This window comes from Maylandia zebra, linkage group LG1 (genome assembly GCF_041146795.1).
Source record: "Maylandia zebra isolate NMK-2024a linkage group LG1, Mzebra_GT3a, whole genome shotgun sequence".
NCBI lineage: Eukaryota > Metazoa > Chordata > Actinopteri > Cichliformes > Cichlidae > Maylandia > Maylandia zebra.
In genome coordinates, this window is record NC_135167.1 from 37,640,043 (window position 1) to 37,662,792 (window position 22,750).

The window sequence follows — 22,750 nt, forward strand, 5'->3', positions numbered from 1 at the left end:
ACCAGGAAGCAGAGTTGCAGTCTTACACACCTCTCTGCAGCTCCTGTTACCCCCCCCCCCCCCCCCCCCCCAAAAAAAACCCATATCCATGGAGACTGTGTCAGCTCCCAAACAGACAAAAAACAAACTAAAAACCAGCAACAAACAACTTAAACATTAAAAAATCACAAAGAAAGAACAATACAGTATCCACATCTGAACCAAAGAGTAAAACAGTGAAATGTGGATTATTAAATATTAGGTCTCTCTCCTCCATGTCTCTGTTAGTACATGACTTAGTAATTGATCAACAAATCGATTTACTCTGGTTGCAGCAGGATGGTTATGTTAGTTTAAATGAATCAACACCCCCGAGTCATTCTAACTACCAGAAGTCTCGAAGCACAGGCCGAAGGGGGGGTGTGGCAGCAATTTTTCACACCAGCCTATTAATCAACCAAAGATCCACACAGACTTTTAATTCATTTTAAAGCCTGATGCTTAGCCCTGTCCACCCCAGCTGTGAAACTCAGAAACCAGTCTTACTTAGTTATCATCTATTGTCCACCTGGGCCTGTCTGATTTCTGAGACTTTTTATCTGATTTAGTGCTCAGCTCAGATAAAATAATTATTGTGGGTGATTTTTAACATCCATGTAGATGCTAAAAATGACAGCCTCAACATGGCATTTAATCTGTTATTAGACTCAATTGGCTTCTCTCAAAATGTAAAAGAACCCACCCACCACTTTAATCACACTCTAGATCTTGTTTTAACATATGGCATAGAAACTGAACATTTAACAGTGTTTCTCTCCTGGCTGATCATTTCCTGATAACATTTACATTTACAATAATTGATAACACAGCAGTGGAGAGTAGACTTTATCACAGTAGATGTCTTTCTGAAAGCGCTGTAACTAAGTTTAAGAATATAATCCGCCCACTGTTATCATCTTCAATGCCCTGTACCAACATAGAGCAGAGCAGCTATCTGAACGCTACTCCAACAGAGGTTGATCATCTTGTTAATAATTTTACCTCCTCACTACGTACAACTCTGGATACTGTAGCTCCGGTGAAAACTAAGGCCTCAAATCAGAAGTACCTGACTCCGTGGTATAATTCTCAAACATGTAGCCTAAAGCAGATGACTCATAAGCTGGAGAGGAAATGGTGTCACAAATTTAGAGGATCATCATTTAGCCTGGAGAAATAGTTTGTTGCTTTATAAGAAAGCCCTCCGCAAAGCCAGAACATCTTACTATTCGTCACTGATTGAAGAAAATAAGAACAACCCCAGGTTTCTCTTCAGCACTGTAGCCAGGCTGACAAAAAGTCAGAGCTCTGTCGAGCCAACCATCCCTTTAACGTTAACTAGTAATGACTTCATGAACTTCTTCACAAATAACATTTTAATCATTAGAGAAAAAAGGACTCATAATCATCCCACAGATGTAATATTATCTACAGCTACTTTTAGTACCATTGATATTCATTTAGACTCTTTTTCTCCAATTGATCTTTCTGAGTTAACTTCAATACTTACTTCCTCCAAACAGTTCAAGGAAACTGCTCAAAGAAGTCCTGCCATTAATTAATGCTTCAATCTTAAATATGATCAACCTATCTCTAATAATCGGCTATGTACCACAGGCCTTCAAGCTGGCTGTAGTTAAACCTTTACTTAAAAAGTATCTCTAGACCCAGCAGTCTTAGCTAATTATAGGCCAATCTCCAACCTTCCTTTCATATCAAAAATCCTTGAAAGAGTAGTTGTCAAACAGCTAACAGATCATCTGCAGAGGAATGGCTTATTTGAAGAGTTTCAGTCAGTTTCAGAGCTCATCACAACACAGAAACATCTTTAGTAAAGGTTACAAATGATCTTCTTATGGCCTTTGACAGTGGACTCATCTCTGTGCTTGTCCTGCTAGACCTCAGTGCAGCGTTCAATACTGTCGACCATAATATCTCCAATTTGTGCATGTAAATGGAGAGTCCTATTCACACACAGAGGTTAATTATGGAGTTCCACAGGGTTCAGTGCTAGGACCAATTCTGTTTACATTATACATGCTTACCTTAGGCAGCATCATTAGAAGACATAGCATAAATTTTCACTGCTATGCAGATGACACCCAGCTCTATCTGTCCATGAAGCCAGATAACACACACCAATTAGTTAAACTGCAGGAATGTCTTAAAGACATAAAGACCTGGATGGCCACTAACTTTCTGCTTATTAATTCAGATCAAACTGAGGTTATTGTACTCGGCCCTGAAAATCTTAGAAATATGGTATCTAACCAGATTCTTCCTCTGGATAGCATTACCTTGGCCTCCAGTAACACTGTGAGGAACCTTGGAGTCATTTTTGACCAGGATATGTCCTTCAATGCACATATTAAACAAATATTTAAGACTGCTTTCTTCAGTTTGCACAACATCTCTAAAATTAGAAATATCCTGTCTCAGAGTGACGCTGAAAAACTAGTTCATGCATTTATTACTTCCAGGCTGGACTACTGTAATTCATTATTATCTGGATGTCCTAAAAACTCCCTGAAAAACCTTCAGTTAATCCAAAATGCTGCAGCAAGAGTCCTGACAGGGACTAGAAAGAGAGAGCATATTTCTCCTGTATTGGCTTCCCTTCATTGGCTCCCTGTCAAATTCAGAATTCAAAATCCTGCTCCTCACATACAATGTCTTATTTTTTTATTTTTTCGCCTGTCCCGTTTGGCTCTTTTGCCATCATTGTTGTCTAAAGGCAAAGAAAGATGCCCAACGGATTTACTTTGACAAATTGACCATCCCAGCCTTGCCGTGATGGTCCATTTGATTCACCTTTTATTGTTTGTTTTATTTTCACTTACTGAATACGGGACAGACTTGACTGGGGGAAAGAAGGGGAGAAAGAAAGAGGGAAAGAGAAACAGCTGAGAAGAGGGACGGGGGAGAAGGGCAAAAGACAAAAACCAACAGAATGGGCAGCAAAAAAAAAAAAAAAAAAATTCATATATCAATCACCTGGATCACCTGCTGAGAAAGAAAAAAGAAAACAAGCAGAAGAGAACAAGAGTAATAGAATAAACAACATCACAATGATATATGGGAATATGACAGTAAATACTAAATATTAAACATTATTGTGCAGCACATAAGATCAACAGAACACAGTGTGCTTTGAGGTAGGAGCCAAAAAGGGTGTAGTTTGTGGGTGTGATCACCCGTGTGTACACTTGTGAGCATGGACGCGCTTGTTTTTTTTTTTTTTTTTTAAAAGGTTCCTTCATGTAATTATCTGCTAGAGGGTGTGGGGGGGCCACAGCCCCGTCCTCCAGGGCATGAAGCAGGTATGGAGGAGATCAAAACTCCAGACATCCAGAGGCCCCAAGAACACAAGAGACCAAGGAAGACCAACAGAGGGGCAGCCGCGCCACTGTCCCAGAAAGAGCTGAGGAGAGTCCCAGATGAGGGCTCACTCAGCAGCCGCGGAGCAGAAGCCAGGGGAAGTTGCAGTGATGCGCCCGTGAGCTCCGCCGGCAGCCAGCCGTGCCTGAGTGACCGAGCCCCAGGCCGAGAGGCCGGGGGCACCCCACCTCCGAAGTGGCCCGACCGAGCCCCAGGCTCCAGGCCCCGATAAGCGGCCGCCAAGGAGTGAACCGGTGTGTACCTGGACGCCCATCCCCGGACACAAAGATCCACCAACGCACCGATGTCTGAGGGAGTCTGCCACTGGCAGGGGAAGTGGTGGAAGGGGGAGATAGGCCTCCAAACCTTGGAGGGCCTAAGATGTCCCCAGAGAGGTGGCGCCTGACACCCAACCTGACATATAGACACAGACATACAGGCACACACATATACAAACATCCGTTCCCACCCTCATGCTCTCATATGCACTTACTCCACACTCAACCAACGTGGAGACAGACATAAAGAGACGCTGTACACACGATCACACTCCCCAAGCGTACTCTACAAACCGGGTCTAGGTACCCTTGCCCCTGGAGGGGGGAACTGCACCCAGACCCAGGTGGTGTTACCCTTTTCCCTGCGGTGGGGGGAGGCAGACCGCCCCGACTCGGCAGCAGCAGGGAGGCCCCACACTCCAGACCGCAGTCGGACGGCCAACTCCTCCTCCCAGCCCCCCCGCTCCAGCAGGCCGCAGAGAATGGGGGTGAGAGAAGACTCCAAACCTCCCTCCACCCGCTCATTGTAGTGTTGATGCATGTGTGTTCTAAGGTGCATTTAAAACCCAGGAGGGCATGGAGCTACCTGCCAGAGAGCAGCAGGTAAACGCATGGTCCCTCCTGCTAGCCCTCAATGTCTACGTGTATTTAAAATTGAGAGGTGGGCGACGACGCCAGGGGTGAGGTGTACACCCTGATGGTACTTTGGATTCCGTGTATTGTGCCCACCCCCAAGATCCTATATGTATGTGTAATGAGAGTGTGAGTAATGTGAATGTCTAAGTTGTGGGATAAAATTGAGGTAGAGGCAGCCAGAAGGGAACAGAGGGGGGGGGGGGGGTAGCCTCCTCTGCACCCTGGTGACATACCCCTACTCCAAGGTCCTGCATGTGTGGGTGGTTGTGGTGGAGCAGGAAGAGGGAGGCAGCAGGAGATGGGGAGGGAAGGAAGGGAGGGGCAAGTGACCCCTCCCTGGGGCCAGCTCCCCCGCTGACCCCAGTAGGCACTCCCATACTCCGCGACCCGCCAGGGAAAGGGGGCCCAGGCCCATCCAGACCGGGGCCCAGTGCAGCAGCGCCTCCCGGCCCCACAGAGCCCGGGACAGTCCACCCAACCCCACCACAGAGAAAACTGCACCCACCCCACCATCCACTCATCTTCCAGACTACATAAGACAATAAACACCCAGGCTGAGATCTTCCTCCACCTCTCCTGTATCTCCCCCTCCTGCAGAGAGAGCTCCTGAAGAGAGGAAAGCTCCTGCAAGATGTGACAATCTCCCCCACCAGTTGAAGAGCCCTCCAGGTGGCTCGATGCACCGGCGGCACCCTGCTCCAGGACTGGGCCCCCATGCACCCACCCGCCCACAACCCCGGCAACACACCAACCAGGACCCAAGCCCCCGAGGCCCGGCCCAGGCCCCAGCCCAGAGACGGAGCGCCCCCAGAACCTCACGCCCATCCCGGACCCACCCAGGGGCAGCCAGGCTACCAGGTCAGTAACTCACGTCTGTCAGCACAGACCCTCCCCTAGCCCCGCTGCACGCAGCCGCGAGGAAACAGTCACCTGAGAGCCAACAGAGCCCCTAACCGGACATGACCGCTACCCCGGGTTGAGCCCCCCAAGGAAGATGCCTCCGGGGAACCCCCCGACGCCCTAAGCCTGTCCCTACCCCCACACCAATCACAACAGTGAAGGCGGGACCAAACTATGACCCCCCCCACCCCCACTAGGTGATGGAGCTGATCAAAGGGGCCCAGAGCAATTGATCTGATGTGGTGGCAGAGGCTGTATCAAGACTAATGTAATCTAATAGATAATTTCTATATTGGTTAGAATTAAGATTATTTTTATTTTTCCAGTTCATGAGGACTGTTTTCTTGGCTATGCATAGGGCAGTGAAAACCATATGGGCGATATTCTTTTCTGAAGTGACATTATCTAAGCTGCCCAACAAACACACTAAGGGGGAAGTTGGAATGTTACATTTCAGACACTTTGATAAGTCTTCACATATCTCGCGCCAAAACTTCTGAACTGGTGGACAGAACCAAAGAGCATGGATATAATTGTCCGGTGAATTGGTTTGGCAGTGTGAGCAGTTGTTGGTAGACGTAAAGCCCATCTTGTGTCTTAAATAATCAGGCCCCATCTTATCTTAATGACCTTGTAGTACCATATCACCCTATTAGAGCACTTCGTTCTCACACTGCAGGCTTACTTATTGTTCCTAGAGTATTTAAAAGTAGAATGGGAGGGAGAGCCTTCAGTTTTCTGGCCCCTCTTCTGTGGAACCAGCTTCCAGTTTGGATTTTGGAGACAGACACTAGGGCTAGGCGATATGGCCTAAAATCCATATCGCGGTATAATTTGAAGCATGTATGGTAACGATATATATCGCGATATATTCTTCTCTTCTCTGTAACGTATTTTACACACTATAAGGCACACTTAAATTCCTTTAATTTTCTCAAAAATTGACAATGCGCCTTCTGTGAATTCTGGTTGTGCTCACTGACCTCGAACCGATTTTATGTAGTACACAGGTGCAGAAATTTGTCAAAAATGTTTTAGTCTGACTTTGCTAAGCTACGAAGCCACACCGCTTGATGGATTCCCGGAGCATTACAGCTGCCGTAGCAAGGAGCCTCGCGGAGTAATCAGGGTCCAAAACTCAGTCTGCTTCAGGTCCCAAACGAACACTGCGGCATCACTGAGAGTTACAAACTTTCTAAATTCTTTCATCTTTAATAAAATGATTAGTGTTGCTGCTTTACCAGGTGTAACAATTCAGTTTCACATCCAGGCATCCATAAAAACAGAATTTATTAGATGTAACAGAGTTAGAAGTTAGCAGGAAGTTAGCTCGCTAGTTTCCACCTAAACATGATATAGCATATTCTGACTGAGAGATTTCTGAAAAAATTAAAAAGTACAGCTCTGCTATCACTTCCAACATAAATGAAGATGGAAAACTAAACAGCAGTGACGTTCGTAAGGTTACTGAAGTTCGGCTAGCTGGTTTAAAATGATGTGCTACGTGATTGCTAGCAAAACAGCTATGTTAGCATAACATTAGCACAGTGAAGTTGAAGGATGGCCGCTAACCTTTTTCCACTCGATAAAAATTAACGTGAGGGTTTTTGGTGGTTAGGGACAAATGCAATTGCATGGCAGGATGCTGTAAATGGACCAAACTTCAGTCAGGAGAACAACTGAGATAATCCATCCACAATACAAGGTTAGTCATTAGTATACTGCAACAACATGGGAATAGAGCAGCTGCGAGAGAATTCAGCGGTTAAGGAATCAATGGTACGGAAGTGGAGGAAGCACAGTTTTCGGCTTTCCCCATCTTCCAAAAGTGCTTTGTCTCTTTGCTATTACTGTCGCCCGGCATAATTGGCAGATGATGTTGTTGCTAGCTGCTGCAATGCTTTCGACCAAAACGGGCGCAACTTGATGACACCATCAACATGCGCTATCGTGGTATTGTCAAAATCTCTACAGTTGGCCAAATTTATATCGTTTATACCGCCCACCCCTAACAGACACTATCTCTACTTTTAAGATAAGGCTTCAAACTTTGCTTTTTGCTAAAGCATATAGTTAGGGCTGGACCAGGTGACCCTGAATCCTCCCTTAGTTATGCTGCAATAGGTGTAGGCTGCCGGGGGATTCCCATGATGCATTGAGTTTTTCCTTTCCAGTCACCTTTCTCACTCACTATGTGTTAACAGACCTCTCTGCATTGAATCATATCTGTTATTAATCTCTGTCTCTCTTCCACAGCATGTCTTTATCCTGTCTTCCTTCTCTCACCCCAACCGGTCGCAGCAGATGGCCCCTCCCCTCCCTGAGCCTGGTTCTGCCGGAGGTTTCTTCCTGTTAAAAGGGAGTTTTTCCTTCCCACTGTCGCCAAAGTGTTTGCTCATAGGCGGTCATGTGATTGTTGGGTTTTTCTCTGTATTTATTATTGTATGATCTACTGTACAATATAAAGTGCTTTGAGGCGACTGTTGTTGTGATTTGGCACTATATAAATAAAACTAGGGCTGCTCAATTAATCGCATTTTAATCACGATTACGATCTGGGCTTTCAACGATCATTAAAAATGACTGAGCCGATTATTAGCCCCTCCCTCATTTATCCGCGACACTTTAAAGGCCGGTCCGTGAAAATATTGTCGGGCATAAACCGGTCCGTGGCGCAAAAAAGGTTTGAGACCGCTAATTAAGAGGACCCGAGGGAAGCTCGGAAAGCTAAGCAGAAGTTATTTGGAGAGGAGAGTGACTGCCGTTGGTTGAAAAGAGAGGTGAAAAAAACTTCAGTGGTGTTGCACACTATTTTATATTATTTTTTAAAGTCATTATTCAATACATTGTTATTGTTAACCCTTTAAAGCTGGTCAGAGCAGCACGCTCCATTTTGTGTAACTATTTTTAAATCCCTGTAGAACCTGAACCGTCTAAGCTAGCGCAATAATTTGTTTTGCATATGAAACCAGAGGAGTTGTACTTGCATCTTATACCATCAGCTTGTCCTAGGTCATGGTTTCCTTCCACATAAAGCTTTGCAAAAATTGCATAAAAAGCGCTTGCAGGAACAAAAACATAATATTCCAGAAACACGCTTTGCCGATCCGATCAGCTGTTCGTAACACTTCTGTTAAGTCTAATTGTTGAATGTTGCCATTGTGTTTCTTAAATTTGTACAGTCTTAGTTCAAGCAGTAGGATCAAAGCCATTCCTTTGATCCTGACCACCTCTCCAACCACTCTAAGCTGGGGGAGGTTTTATTGTAGATACATCCTATCTGAAAGATCTGTTTCTTTTGATGTAAACTTCCTGGGTTTACGACCCTTTGGTCAGCAGGAGGTCTGACACACACACACACACATTCTCACATAAAACACACACACACACACACACACACACACACACACACACACACACACTCTTACAGAAGTTCACACATATACATAAAATGCTTTGTCTTAGAACCAAGGGGGCGTGGCTTTGTTCTGACGTGTTTTGTGTGAACTGTCTCTCAATAAAAGGTAGCAGGAGGAGGTCAGATCTGGGGGTCATTTTCGTGGTGGACACAGACGAGGCCTCCCTTGCGCAAATAATCGATCGATCGACTGTCTTGTTTTCTTCATGATGAACAAGTCTCTAGAATTAGCGGGGCTTGTGGAAACACAGACCCAACATTTATTTGGTCCTTCGAGCCGGAGCCGAACACATTGCATCCACCGAGGAGAGGGAGAGGACGCCACCGCAACGTCTGGGATGATTGACGTAAAGCCCTGGTGTTTCACTTTGCTTTGTCACCAGGCCGGGAAGTTTGCGCCTGACCTCCTCTCGGGATGGATGACGATTGACGGGATCCAGAGACTCTTCCCATGAACGTAAACAAACAGTGAGTACAGAAGGCCTTAGAGAGCAGCTACGTGACCCTGCGTTGACTGCAGGTACGGGAGCGCGCTAGCCGCGTGAGAGAGACGCAGGCTTCTCCGCCGTGTGGGGCGTAGAGATAACCTAGGTTCGGTGACTCCGCCGTGAAGAGAGTCCAGAATCTCCGCCATTTGGGGCGTTAGAGAGTGTCCGAAGGTTGAATTCTCCGCCATATGGGGCGTTTGAGAGTTTTCAACAGAGAGCGCTAGCTGTGTGTGCAGACGCAAGCGATAGGCCTATGTTGTGTGTGTGTGTGCGGGCCAGACGTGGTCTGCGTGAGTGTGGCTGATTGTTGTCTTGTAATGGGGAATAAAATGTGTAAGTCTGCCTTAGAAGGGGATGTAAAATTTATGGAGAAATTTTCACCGGGCAGCACGCAGTATGTAGGTTGTTGGTGTGAAAAATATGGATTTGAAGGGACATTAGTGGAAGTTAAGTGTAAAATGCTTGTAGAAAGAATAGCTGTAAGTGTAGCAGGTAAAACAGGGAAAGCGAAGCAGAGGAAGGAGTTGCAGTTAGCAGTTGCTAAGTTGTGGCTGTAGCAGGCTCAAAGATCTGTTTCTTTTGATGTAAACTTCCTGGGTTTACGACCCTTTGGTCAGCAGGAGGTCTGACACACACACACACTCACACATTCTCACATAAAACACACACACACACACACACACACACACACACACACACACACACACACACTCTTACAGAAGTTCACACATGTACATAAAATGCTTTGTCTTAGAACCAAGGGGGCGTGGCTTTGTTCTGACGTGTTTTGTGTGAACTGTCTCTCAATAAAAGGTAGCAGGAGGAGGTCAGATCCTGGGGGTCATTTTCGTGGTGGACACAGACGAGGCCTCCCTTGCGCAAATAATCGATCGATCGACTGTCTTGTTTTTTTCATGATGAATAAGTCTCTAGAATTAGCGAGGCTTGTGGAAACACAGACCCAACAACTTCCTACAGTGAAACAGACGTCAGCGCGAACTATCGCATGTCCGCCATTTCCTGGCCGAAACCGGAAGTGACACCATTTTGCAGAAAATGTAGTTTTTTACTTGTAGGCCTTAAAAGCCTATACTGGTCATCTTTGACTTTTCTGAATAGTTTCTGGGAAGCTTAGAACTCGAATTGCATTGCTGGAAATAGTTTATTTTGATGCACATGCTGTTTTCTTTGCTAATTTGCATCAAAGGATTGTTTTTTCGTTTTTCCTGCAGTATATAAAAATTGGTGTATCTCCAAAATAAAACTATGAAGACACTCAAAATAAATTTCCTGTTGTTGTAAACTATTTTTTGCAACTTTTTTGTATTTAAAGTTTTGAGGGATAAGCCTCATAAATTTCTCCAAGTAGAAATATATGTAAAAAAAAAAAAAAAAAACGATTTTCAATTCTTTTGTAGTTTATTGCACTTTTTTGCAAGTAATGTAGTTACTATATACTTAATGCATATATATTATTAAAATATGGGCTATAACAGTTGTATAGCAACTTGAAATGCTCCCACAAATGGCACTACAACATGTAACAAAAAAAATATATGCTCTGGCGGACTTGGTTCTATAGTAGGTCTTAAAGGGTTAAATAAATATCGTCAAATAATCGAGATCTCAATTTCAGTGAAAATAATCGTGATTATGATTTTTGCCATAATCGAGCAGCCCTAAATAAAACTGAATTGAATTGAGTTGTTTGTAGAACTCTGCTTAAAGAAAAAAAAATCACGTAGACTTGAATAAAAAGCCTTGAGGACATGTTCGTGGACAGTTATATTGCAGTCCGAGTCATCATTTGTTCATCATTTGTAATGCAGGTGGTTTTTCATTAAGCTGTTGTCACATTTTGGTACATTTTGACCCCTTATATTACCTGTACTCATTTATTGTAACTCAGATATATTGGTGCCACCCTTAGGCTCTGATTCATTCAGTGTGTAGCTGACTTCGCTAGCTTGCCAAACATGGTTTGCCAGCTAACATGATCATGGCAGATAATCGGTGTTATCAATGGTGTTGATATTAAGCAAAAATAGGTAGTATAAGCGAACAGTCGCTTTCTCAAATAATAACGAAGAGCAGTGTTAGCCAAATTATTTGTGCAGCATGTATCTGGTAACTAGTCACAGTGTAAATAGGAGACACTTTTATGTGGATGAGTGTCTCCTATGTGAACATAAGGTAGAACACTGCGAGGCTTAACCTTAGCCGAGACTCAGAAAATGCAGATGTGCCACATTCGGTCCAACTATTCCTTTCTCTTTGAGAGCTTTCTGTAATCTGTTGTGATACCCTTTCAGGTCTGTTTGGCCCTTTTCCATCCCCATGTAGCCCTCCCCTCAATGATATTTCCCAGCATTGCGAGTTAGATCTGTTATAAAACCTTTACCTGTGAAATTTGACCCTGTAAATATTATCAGTGCTTTATTTAATTTTGCTATGAGCAATGCTGCCACATGTTTTAAACATTTAATCAGTATTGCAAGTTAAAAAAAGCAACCCTTCTGCATAGCATTATAATAATTAGCTTTTAATTTGTCCTACTTGCCTCTAATCCCAGCTGTACGGACAGAGTGGTGTTAATCTAGAAAAAGTGAAGATGGAAATGATTAATTAGCTCAGCCGTGATTCAGACTGAATATTCATCAGGATCACTGGTCCTGCCTGTTATGTGCTTCGAGTTATGTGTTTTCTAAATGCATTGTATATTTGAAAGCACATCATACCTCCTGTAGAGTTGGCTCTCTCTGACTAAACGTAGCGAAGTTCAGTTATTAAAACCAGCGAGTCACATGACAAGTGTTTGTTTTTGTTTTTTACAAAAGTGTCTCGATGGACTTTAAACACTTAAAGTACAAACAGCTTGCAGTGTCGTGTGGTCACAGAGTAACATCTTGTTCACACTCCACTGATGCGTCTGCTCACGCTAACCACTACTTTATGAGCTGCTGAGTTTACCACATATAACATCTGGTTTGAGGGCTTCCTGTGCATTTCCAAGGACTTGAGAAGCGCTACCTTTGGGCTTCTAAGAATCATGTGGTTGGTGTACTGTTCGGGGGAGCGCTGACAGCTGTATGCACTCTGAGCTGAAGCTGGTGATCGGGTGTGATCAATGGGTGGTAAGTCCATCCATTGAACTGTGGGTTTTGAGATTGTCCCTTTCTATGGTGACCTTACCACACTGATTGTGTTTGTGCTGGATTTGATTTGTATTAAGATGATGAAGGATGAATGCTGCTCATAAAAGTTATCTTAATACATAACTGAGAACTTTCCAGCACTTTCCAGGTCTGTAGAAAGACAAAACCTCTGTGGACTTAGCAGTACAGTAAAGGAAATATGACATGTGTGTGAACACATTAAGTTTCACCCCTGTTTTAATACCATTAGATGGGCAATGAAGTTGTTGTTTCTGTCAGCCTTCAATTCCACCTGCATCAACCCAAACCTAACCACATTGTTTATTTGGCCTGTAATCAATTTGATTTATGTAGCGCCAAAGCAAAAACAACAGTCACCTCAAGGCGCTTAATATTGTAAAGACCTTACAAGACCTTAAATAGGGAAACCCCCAAAATAGACAACTCCCTGTGAGTAAGGATTTTGGTGACAGTGGGAAGGAAAATCTTCCTTTTAACAGGAAGAAACCTGCAGCAGAACCAGTTTCAGGGAGGGGCGGGGCGGGGTGGGGCCGGGCTGGGCCATCTGCCACGACCAGTTGTGTATTGAGGGGAGGGACAAAAAGACATGCTGCAGAGGACAACCAGGGATTAATAATAATTCTTAATGAATTACAGAGTGGTGTAGAAACACATGGTCAGTGAAAAAGGAAGGCTCAGTGCATCATGGGAATCCCCTAGCAGCCTGGGCCTATTGTACCATAATTAAGGGAGGATTCAGGGTCACCTGATCTATAAGCTGAACGATATGCTTTACCAAAAAGGAAAGTCTTTATCCAAACTGAAAGCTGGTTCCACAGAAGAGGGGCCTGAAAACTGAAGGCTCTGCCTCCCATTCTACTTTTAAATACTCTAGGAACAACAAGTAAGCCTGCAGTAAGAGAGCGAAGTGCTCTAATAGGGTGATATGGTACTACAAGGTCATTAAGATAAGATGGGGCCTGATTATTTAAGACCTTGTATGTGAGGAGCAGGATTTTGAATTCTGGATTTAACAGGAAGGCAGTGTGGGAGAAATGTGCTCTCTCTTTCTAGTCCCTCTCAGTAATCGCTGCCAGGCTAAAGGTCTGTGGTGCGTAGTCGACTCATAAAGATTGAAGCAATAATTAATGGTAGGACTTCATTAAAGTAAAAATGGTTTTAAAAAATAACCACTGTAACATTCTTTCTGTGCTGCTTTCTGTTTTATATTGCTTAAATTGAAAAACCTGCATATACATGCTGGGTTTACAAAGGATATAAATCTCATTTATCAATGAATACACACTCGTGCAGATTATAAAATCATTTTAAATACATTTAAACTCTTCTACTAACAAATTAAAATGTGTCATTTGCATTTTAAATATTTGCATGGAGTCTTTGTTTTGTTTTGTTTTTCTGTGGAAATGACCAAACTGTCCAAACCCCACTTGTCCTCTGAGTGGCTTCTGCTTAGGAGGGTTGTTGGAGATTTTCCTAATCTGAGTCCCGCTGTGGTCGACTGGGTTCAGCAGCGATCGTGCAGCCCTTCATTCACTGGGTCAGGTGGCCAGTCATTCTGTAAGGGAGGGGCGAGAGACTGCAGCGCCATACAGGTGTAAAGGGAGGGAGCAGAGTGAAGTCACGCCATACAAGCTGGGTGTCGTGTGTGCGCGTGTGTCACTGGAAGGAACTAACAAATATGCAACAGCTTTATTGATGTTGTTTTATGGTCATTTTTGTGTTTGTTTCTTTGTACTGAACTGACTATTATGGGGTTGTTCAAGCAAAACAAGACGTTTGAAGAGGTCGCCTCAGTAAATATGCAAAACTGTACATATCAATTAAGAATTCATGTTTTTTTTAATTGATTGAAATATAATAAAAATAATGTTTCTTGCACTCCTAGTTTCATTCACCTAGTGAGGCATTCTTTATGCCTTTTATTAATTTTGGGGTTTATGATAAGTAAATAAATCTGTCTTTTTTATTATTTCAAATAAATTCAGGGTGAAGAAGAAGCTGATCAAAATACTTAAACCAAACCTGATGGTTTCCATCTTCTATAATTGTAGTCTAATAATTGTACAAAGGCGGTTCTTCTCTGCGTCTTGTTTGTTGTGTCTCTACGTGAAGAAAGCTTGTGATTGTGTGTGTGTGTGTGTGTGTGTGTGTGTGTGTGTGTGTGTGTGTGTGTATGTGTGTGCTAATGTGACTGCTCACTTACATAACTTTGCTCTGCTAAAAATAGCATCTCAGAGCTGAGCTGTCACTCTGTTCCAAAGTGCTGGGAGTATAAATACATGCAGTGAGTGAGTTTTCAGCTGTGCTGCTGTCTGAAAGATGAGCTCCTACAGTTTAATCAGTGCTGCATGTACCTGCTCTCTACAGTAACCTGTAAAATGCTTAAGAACTCCTCACCTAATATTAGGGGCTAATTTTGGCAGGAGCCTGAGTGATATTAGACAACATTTGCCAATATTTTTGTATTGGTAAATTGCCAGTAAGTGAAAGAAGTAAAGAACAGACAAGAGAAACACCCTTCAACCCTTCAAAGCTCCTCCAGAGGGCGCTCTGTAACTAACTCTGTAACTTCCTTGTTAGCAGCTGGTGTTTGGCACAAATACATCCAGCCGAGCCCAGCAGAGTGAGACGAAATGTTTAAACTACATTATCATAGTTCGGACTACACATTACAAATGTTCAGAAAATCTGTTTGTTTGATTTGTCCCAGAGGATATTGAGTTAATATAAAAATATCGCAGAGTTACATCCATCAAACACAGATTATTCAGCACAGTGATTACCAAGCATATGGGCTCAAAATGTGGTCATAAATATTTTGTACTTGAAAATCGGTTTTGTACTTGTAAAAAAGATTTGTATGTGTAAAAAAAATTTGTGCGTGCGTAAAAAAGATTTGTGTGTGTGTAAAAAGCGCCCCTCCGAGAGCCAAACCCATCTGTTCTCTGATTGGATTGTTACATTTGTGATTGACATGACATTCACCAATCAGATGAAAGGAAGAAAAATAGGGTCAAAATTCGTAGTTGTAACTTGCAGGGGTTTTTTTGGCGAAGTCCACACACAAATCTTTTTTACACATACAAATCTTTTTTTTACACATACAAATCTTTTTTACACACACACAAATCTTTTTTACACACACACAAATCTTTTTTACGCACGCACAAAATTTTTTTACGCACGCAGAAATCTTTTTTACACATACAAATCTTTTTTACGCACGCAAATTTTTTTTACACATACAAATCTTTTTTTACAAGTACAAACATTTTGAGCCCATACAAGCACACTGTCCTGATTACTGCAGAGAGCGCGCACTGTTCTACACCCGGATGGACAGATGAGTCAACTCCAGCATTTTACATGGAGATTTTCAAAGTCTCCTTTAGCTTTTGTAAATGGTGGCACCTCTTTCTTTTTTCCAGCTGTGACCACAGAAGCTTAAGGCTTGTGTTTGCTAAGGTCTTACAATCTTTCATATGAAGCTAATTGGGACTATTTTTTTTGTCCTGAATTTCTTCCAGTAATGCGGTTCTGCACTAGATCTGATTCCCAGGGGTTGCATGATGTTGCTGTGGCAGTAAATCACACTGGTACATTTTGTTGTTATTGTGTCTGGTTTCGACATTGTAACAGCTGGACAACTTTGAAATTAAACATTTCATATACCGCATGTAACAAGGTGTAGTGACAGTTGGACGGTTAAGTGGGGACCAGTGGAAAACGCCTTTATTTGCACATAGATGAAACCTACATGACAAACTGTGATATATCAGCTGTTCTGATGTTCTGTGTGTGACCTACTGTCTTTATTTTCCCACTGCAGCTCAGATTGAAATAATCCCCTGTAAGATTTGTGGAGATAAATCATCAGGGATCCACTACGGGGTCATCACCTGTGAAGGCTGTAAGGTAAGCTCCTCCTCCCTCCCGTTGTCTGCTAAAGTCAATTTGAGCGTGTTATAACCTCAGTTAAACCCAACTCTAAAATACAGTAAAGGGTCCAAAATGTACGGCCTCCTTCACATCGTCCAAAGTTATCCAATGAGTCAGTTTGGATTCTGGCCCCCGGTGCTCATGTTTGATGTCCCTGCTTTAAATGATAAGCCTTTCCAAGTCGTTCAATCACAGACAGATCTTTGTTACATCTGTGCAACAATTAATGTTTGAGAATAGTTTGCACTTTGAACCCTCCGTATTTTGTCTTTTTTTCTTTAACCAGGAAAAGGCCTCTGCAATCATCCATCGCTGGCGTTTTTATGTGGCACAGCTCACCAGTGCATTTATTGTGGTGTTAAACCAGTTTTCATTTGAGTTTAAAGTAGTTACATGTATTGCAATATGATTTTATACCCATACCTGACCAGGCACGTTTGTATGTTTCGTACAGAATTTGGTCTGAAACATCAGTCACGATCATCGGGCTCTAAACCATATTCTACCTGGTGAGAGCGGTTCTGTGAACAGGCAGGTGTGTTCAGCCACAGCAGCTGCTGATGTGACAGCTGGAGGCTTATTTCACAGCCAGTATGCAGCTGAAGCAGCCTCCAAACAAACCACAACATCTGCACTAAGTCGCACGTTAGATGTAAATGATCTGCTGCTAATATGACATAATGATATTACATAATGTCATCTGAGAGAAATCAGTGTTTTCCCTTTAAAGTTACTACTGTTCCCTTGAGCTTGACACAGAGTGGCATCATTTGTTAATTTAACTATAATTTGAATTACAGACATTTTTATATTTTATAATTTTGATGCATTTCCATTCAGATCTATACAGGCTATATTGGCTCTATGAGAAGAAGGGTTATAGGCCATCTGTGATGCATCTATAAACTAGTGTGATCAGGAAACGTGAACAGGTACTATAAACGTACCGGGGATATGGTGATCGTGGGCTGAACCCCAGTTTGCTTCATGTATTTCTTCACACTTTCAAAGTGCTGTGAATGTTTCCTTTTCACTACATGGTGCTGAAGGTAATGTTGACTTTTATTCTATAACTATGATGCTGACATCTCTAAAGCATTCTCACACATGTTTTATGTGGTTCCCACATTTCTTGAGGTAAAATGCAATAAAATAGAAAAGAATAGAACAGAATAGGACTTTATTGTCATCGTGCATATACAATGAAATTCTGCTTTTTTTCCCCCATCAGGTTGATAAACAGTTAACAGCTTCTTTGTGCTCTACATGGCACATGGTCTCCAGTCTTTGCCTTGTGATTACATTCACATTTCTGCATTGCCTGTTATATATTCACTGACTGCTTGTGAGAGTGAGCTGCTGACAAGCAGACTGAAGCTAGCAGAAATAACTTTCATGTGTTTGTCATCTGATAGCCTTTGCGCTCCTTGGTTTACCAATTTCTCTGTATATGCTAATAGGCCAGTCTGCCATTACTCTGTAAAATGGCTCATACAGAGGTACACGGGTGGATACGGTTTGTTTGTTGTTGTTACTGTTGTTGGACATCCAATGAACACTATATTGTGAAGCATTTGCTCATCTGCCTTCACACAGTGACATTCATTTCTTAACCCAAAGAGTTTGACGGGATGTGCCTCATCCTTTGCAGCTGTAACAGCTTCAACTCTTCTGGAAAGGCTTTCCACCATGTTTATGGGAATTTTTGAACATTCTTCTGGAATCGAAAGGAGGAATGCTACATCAGGTTAGACACTGATGTAGCATGACAAGGCCTGGCCCTGGCTCACAGTCTGCGCTCATCCCAAAAGTTGAGGTCAGGACTCTGTGCAGGCCAGTCAAGTTCTTCTTTGTTTATGTCTTCATGGACCTTGCTTTATGTACTTGTACACAGTCATGTTGGAACAGGAAGGGGCCGTCCCCACACTTCTCTAACAATTGTCTAACTTGGATGTCTTGGCCAAGATATCGTCATCATCAGTGATGATGTCAACCCCAGCCTCAGCTCCAGTTCCAGCTCCAAAGCCTAATCCTTTGCTTTAAAAAAAAAAAAGCATAGGGTTGAAAAAACAACAAATTAATATTAAAGATGAATTTAAAAAATAGGGTTAGGATTAGGATGACTCTAAATCAACCAGTGGCCATTAGTTGGAGCCTGGAAGCGGCAACTTTAAGCTGAGTTTTGACAAGATAACTGGCTTTGATGAAGAGGAGCCGTGGCTCTTAATATGATTGGAGACTGATGAGACCGCCTTGGCTTCACATACTTCCATATTTCAACCAGACCGTGCTCTGTGTATGTTTCAGAGAGTGAAATGTAGTGTTGTGTGAACAAGTGTTTTAAGTCTAGGAATGTTAGATTAGTAACTTTGTACATATTACAAATATTCTAACTATATTGTAAATACTAAAAAGCAGTCCTAGGGAGGCAGTTTAGAGGCCTGTAATTTAGTTCAGTTTTTATGCTGGTAGGTTAGTTAGTTTTGTTCTATTTTATATTTCTACAAAATCTCACAGTAGCTCCAGTCCTTGTGTGGAAGTCACATTTGCGTTGTGCTCTGGACTCCAGAGTGCAACACAAGACAACCCCCTGTACCCTAGACAGTCCCCCAGACTCTGATGATAGTCTAAAGCATTTGTCTCTTTGGTCATTGCAGTCTGGATTAGTTTATCATTGCAGAAAAATGTAAAAAAAAAACGTTTCTTTTTCTCAAATTGAATTTTTTCTTATTACTTTTTGTTATGAAGAATATTTTTGTCATTCATTACACGTGTTTGTGAAAGACTTGATTTTATCTATGTTTTTCAGTATGTTTGTTAAAAGATAACAATGTTAGCCTTTTCTGCAGCTATAGGGGATTTATTGCATCACTCTTGGCTGGAAGCAGTGCTTAATCAATGGGGGAAACACCAACTTTGTCCAAAAACCTCTCATGTTTAGCTGTTTCCCACTTTTTCTTTGGTCATTTTAGCCTTTTTGGCCAGGGTGAAGGGAGCATCTGCCATCAAACAAGAAGACAGCCGCATGTAACTACAGTATGACGGTATTTGCTAGTTCACCTTAAGTGCATTAATTTAATAACTTGGTTAGCCTACTCAACGTAAATTACACACGAACAACATTAAGCTACTGACCCAGAGAAGAACGGCTGCTGCTGCCATTATCATCCGTCATCATTTCTGCTACACTGGCAGAGCTAGGGGTCAGGACTCTACTCTTCGGGTTCTTGGGGGATGTTGCTAACTCCGGGACCGATAACAGGCACCACACCGGCAGTAGATGTGCACGGTGTGAGGTCTATCAAATATGGCGCATTTCTCAGCTTTTAAAAAAAACGCTATGCATCGCCAGGTGTTTCATCAGATTCGAGGAGTTACCTCCTTTGCACAGTATCACCTTAAAGCATTTGTTGCAGGCTGCTGAGTTTGCATCTTTTGCTGTTAAGTACAGCCAGACTTTTGACTGCTTCGCCTTGGGCATTTTTAATCTGTAGCTCTGCATAAAAGAACGTACGTACCTGGGCCCGCCTACTATCCTTGGAAAGGTAAAATGATTGGCTAGAATCCAAAGTGTATGACACCTCAGGAAAAAAAAAAGCACCAAAATAAAGCACCGAAATGTGCGCTGCTTTTCGGTCTGGTTACTACCGTTGATGTCAGAACCGGTGCCATCATGGCACCGGATACCGGTGCCCATCCCTAATGGTAAGTGATAGTGGGGCTGTGCATCCTTCAGGAAATCCATTTTGAATTGTAGCTCCATGAGTGCACTGAAGATGCCAAAAGATTGTAAAGCAAAGAGTAACCAGATTTGATGTTTTTATACTGGGGGAAGGTCTCACAGTGACGCACATTTCATCCTTTGCCTCTATGATCTCCAACATGAGCACAAACATGAAGGCTTGACTGTTGTTTCAGTGATCAATCATAGAGATATTTTGGTATGAAAACAATGATTTTAATAGAACTCTTTCGTGCTCTCTCAGGGTTTCTTCAGGCGTAGTCAGCAGAGTAACGCCACCTACTCGTGTCCTCGCCAGAAAAACTGTCTGATCGACCGAACGAGCCGAAACCGCTGCCAGCACTGCCGTCTGCAGAAATGTCTCGCTGTGGGCATGTCCCGAGACGGTAAGGCAAACACATGCACAGCAGATCTACACGTTACGAACATATCGAACCCACCTCTATGTCCAGAATAACCCTGAAGTACAACAACTGTGTGCTGTATGTGTATGTTAACCCTAACCCAGACTCTGATCCAGTTAATTCATAAAATGTAAATGAAAAATATATATTTGATATAGTGATGCAATGATAACAAATTTTTCAAATCTATACTATACCGATACTTGGATCTGAGTACTTACCAATACTTCTACTACACACACACACTCAAAAATGCAATGAATTGGAAGAGAGTTTTATTTTATTCTCTAAAATAATAATAAAAATGACCACAAAAATAAAGTTTCAAGTGAAAAATAAGCACTTCTGTTAAATTATTGAATTACAAGTGTCCACATTGTAATTCAACAAAATATCAGTGAACTATTTGGCTCTGTCTCCAGCTTTCAGAATAATAAATAAACACTTCTGTTTGGAATAAAATCAATAAGTCGTTGCTTTTCCAAAACCTGAGTTAAAGTTGGCTGTTCTGGTCTTGCGTTAGCCTTAGCGAACTCGGTGCATGATGTGTCCTCAGATCTTTTATTAAACTGCTTGTATTGAACGATTCCCTCCCCTGGACACCTTACCGGCCTTGCTTCTGTCATCTTCACATATTATAGGTAAGTCCACACGGCTGACCTTTTGTTTAGCATAGCTACAGCAGCCTCCAGTTTTCTTTTTTTTATCTGGACCCGCCAGCCTCACTCGCCTAACCCTGCTCTTGTTTAGCACGACATGTCCCCCCAGCGGCCAATCTAAAAAATTGCAACAGAAATGACAAGCCACCCTCTGACTCATGAAATAAGTTGGCATCGGTTAACTTTACAAGTATGAGTACACACACATTATACCGTACCGGCCTGATACCCGATACCAATATTGGTATCAGTGCATCCCTATTTTGATATCATATAGATTTTTTATGTTGTTATTACATGAAAAAACTTTTGTTTTAGACTAGAAAAGCACTACATATGAACCAGTGTAGGATATGATATAGTTTCAGTGTCTGTGTAATTTCTTTCTGTTTTCTACAATGAGATGTTCTGTAATGTTGGACTCATGTCTGCAGCATAAAGGTGTAGATTTGCAGACGGCTGTTCGATCAAAGATGCCACTCCCCTAACTTCAATATTTAGGTGAATGAGAAATTTCAAACAATCCCATCTAGAATATTACTCAAGGCTGACACTATCCACAGTTAACATGGGCGTCTGTTGGGACTGACTTGCTCTCACGAGGTCTCTGCTGGATTGTAACGGGTGAAGTGTATGAAATCCTACGTTTCTGTCAGCTTGGTGATCTAGTATGAAGGCAGATAAGGAGGCTAATCAATGTCAGCTCTACTTGAACACTGGTGGTGAGTCTTGTTAAGCGAATGAGTGCTCCGCCTCTGAAACCATAACGGCTAGCTTTCACTTTGGCTGAACTGTCACAGAAATCAGCATGTTTTTGTTTCATTGTTCCCAGGTCTTCATTCTCTGTCAGGTGGCTAACTGAAATCCTTTCCTTCTCTCCTCAGCTGTAAAGTTTGGTCGCATGTCTAAAAAGCAGCGGGACAGTTTGTACGCGGAGGTGCAGAAGCACCGCCTCAAGCAGCAGCAGCAACAAGGTCACCACCTCTTGTCCCATCCCAGCCTCGGCAGCCCGAGTCCAGTCGAGTCCGAGTCGCTGTCCTCTCACTACACCCTGTCCTCCACCGGCCTCACAGAGCTACCTGATGAGGGGGGACATTACGTGGAACAGAACTCGCCTGAAGGCGGATCTTTGTCATCTAAGGTTTGTTGTCTCTATTTTCAGGACAGTTTATAAACTCAACGATATTTCCTGTGTTTTCTACGTCAATCTTTTCCTCCACAAACAGGGAGACTCTGCAGGAGGAGGGGAAGGAGGTGGTGGGGGGTTCTACTTGGATATCCAGCCGTCTCCGGATCAATCCGGACTTGATATTAATGGCATCAAACCGGAGCCCCTGTGCGACTATGGATCCAGTAACGGCTTTTTTCCATATTGCTCCTTCAGCAACAGAGACGTGCCACCCACGGTGCCCATGGCTGAGCTCGGTGAGTGGAGGGCTCAGGAGAGTGAGATGTTTGTGCACATTTTACTGGAGTTTGTCTGTAACCTGCCTCTTTAGCTCCTTTCAGACCTGCTTCCTTTACTTAAACTTGTCTGGCTTTTCCATTAAAGTCATCGATGTGGCTCAGTAGGCACCTATCGAAGGATGGATGGGGTAATCGTCAACAAACATGCTTTACATAAATACAATCAAACCATAATTTCTTCCTTTTTTTAGGTCAGCTGTCAGTCAGTTTGTGTTCCTCCAGATTAAAATAATTAAAAACACTG

The 22,750-nt window shown here is 42.7% G+C and overlaps 1 protein-coding gene across 3 annotated transcripts in view; it reads left to right on the plus strand.

The window, feature by feature from the left end:
* LOC101476376 (nuclear receptor ROR-alpha A) overlaps positions 1–22,750 on the plus strand; it is a 175,154-nt gene that overhangs the window by 138,149 nt on the left and 14,255 nt on the right. For 2 of the 3 annotated variants that reach the window (XM_076885794.1, XM_004566388.4), the window contains 4 exons: positions 16,125–16,210; positions 20,221–20,362; positions 21,924–22,180; positions 22,266–22,464. In XM_076885794.1, coding sequence (XP_076741909.1) covers positions 16,125–16,210; positions 20,221–20,362; positions 21,924–22,180; positions 22,266–22,464 — 684 coding nt within the window. Of the gene's footprint in view, positions 1–4,787; positions 5,169–16,124; positions 16,211–20,220; positions 20,363–21,923; positions 22,181–22,265; positions 22,465–22,750 lie in introns of those variants that run through there. The other variant, XM_076885797.1, reaches the window with a different exon arrangement.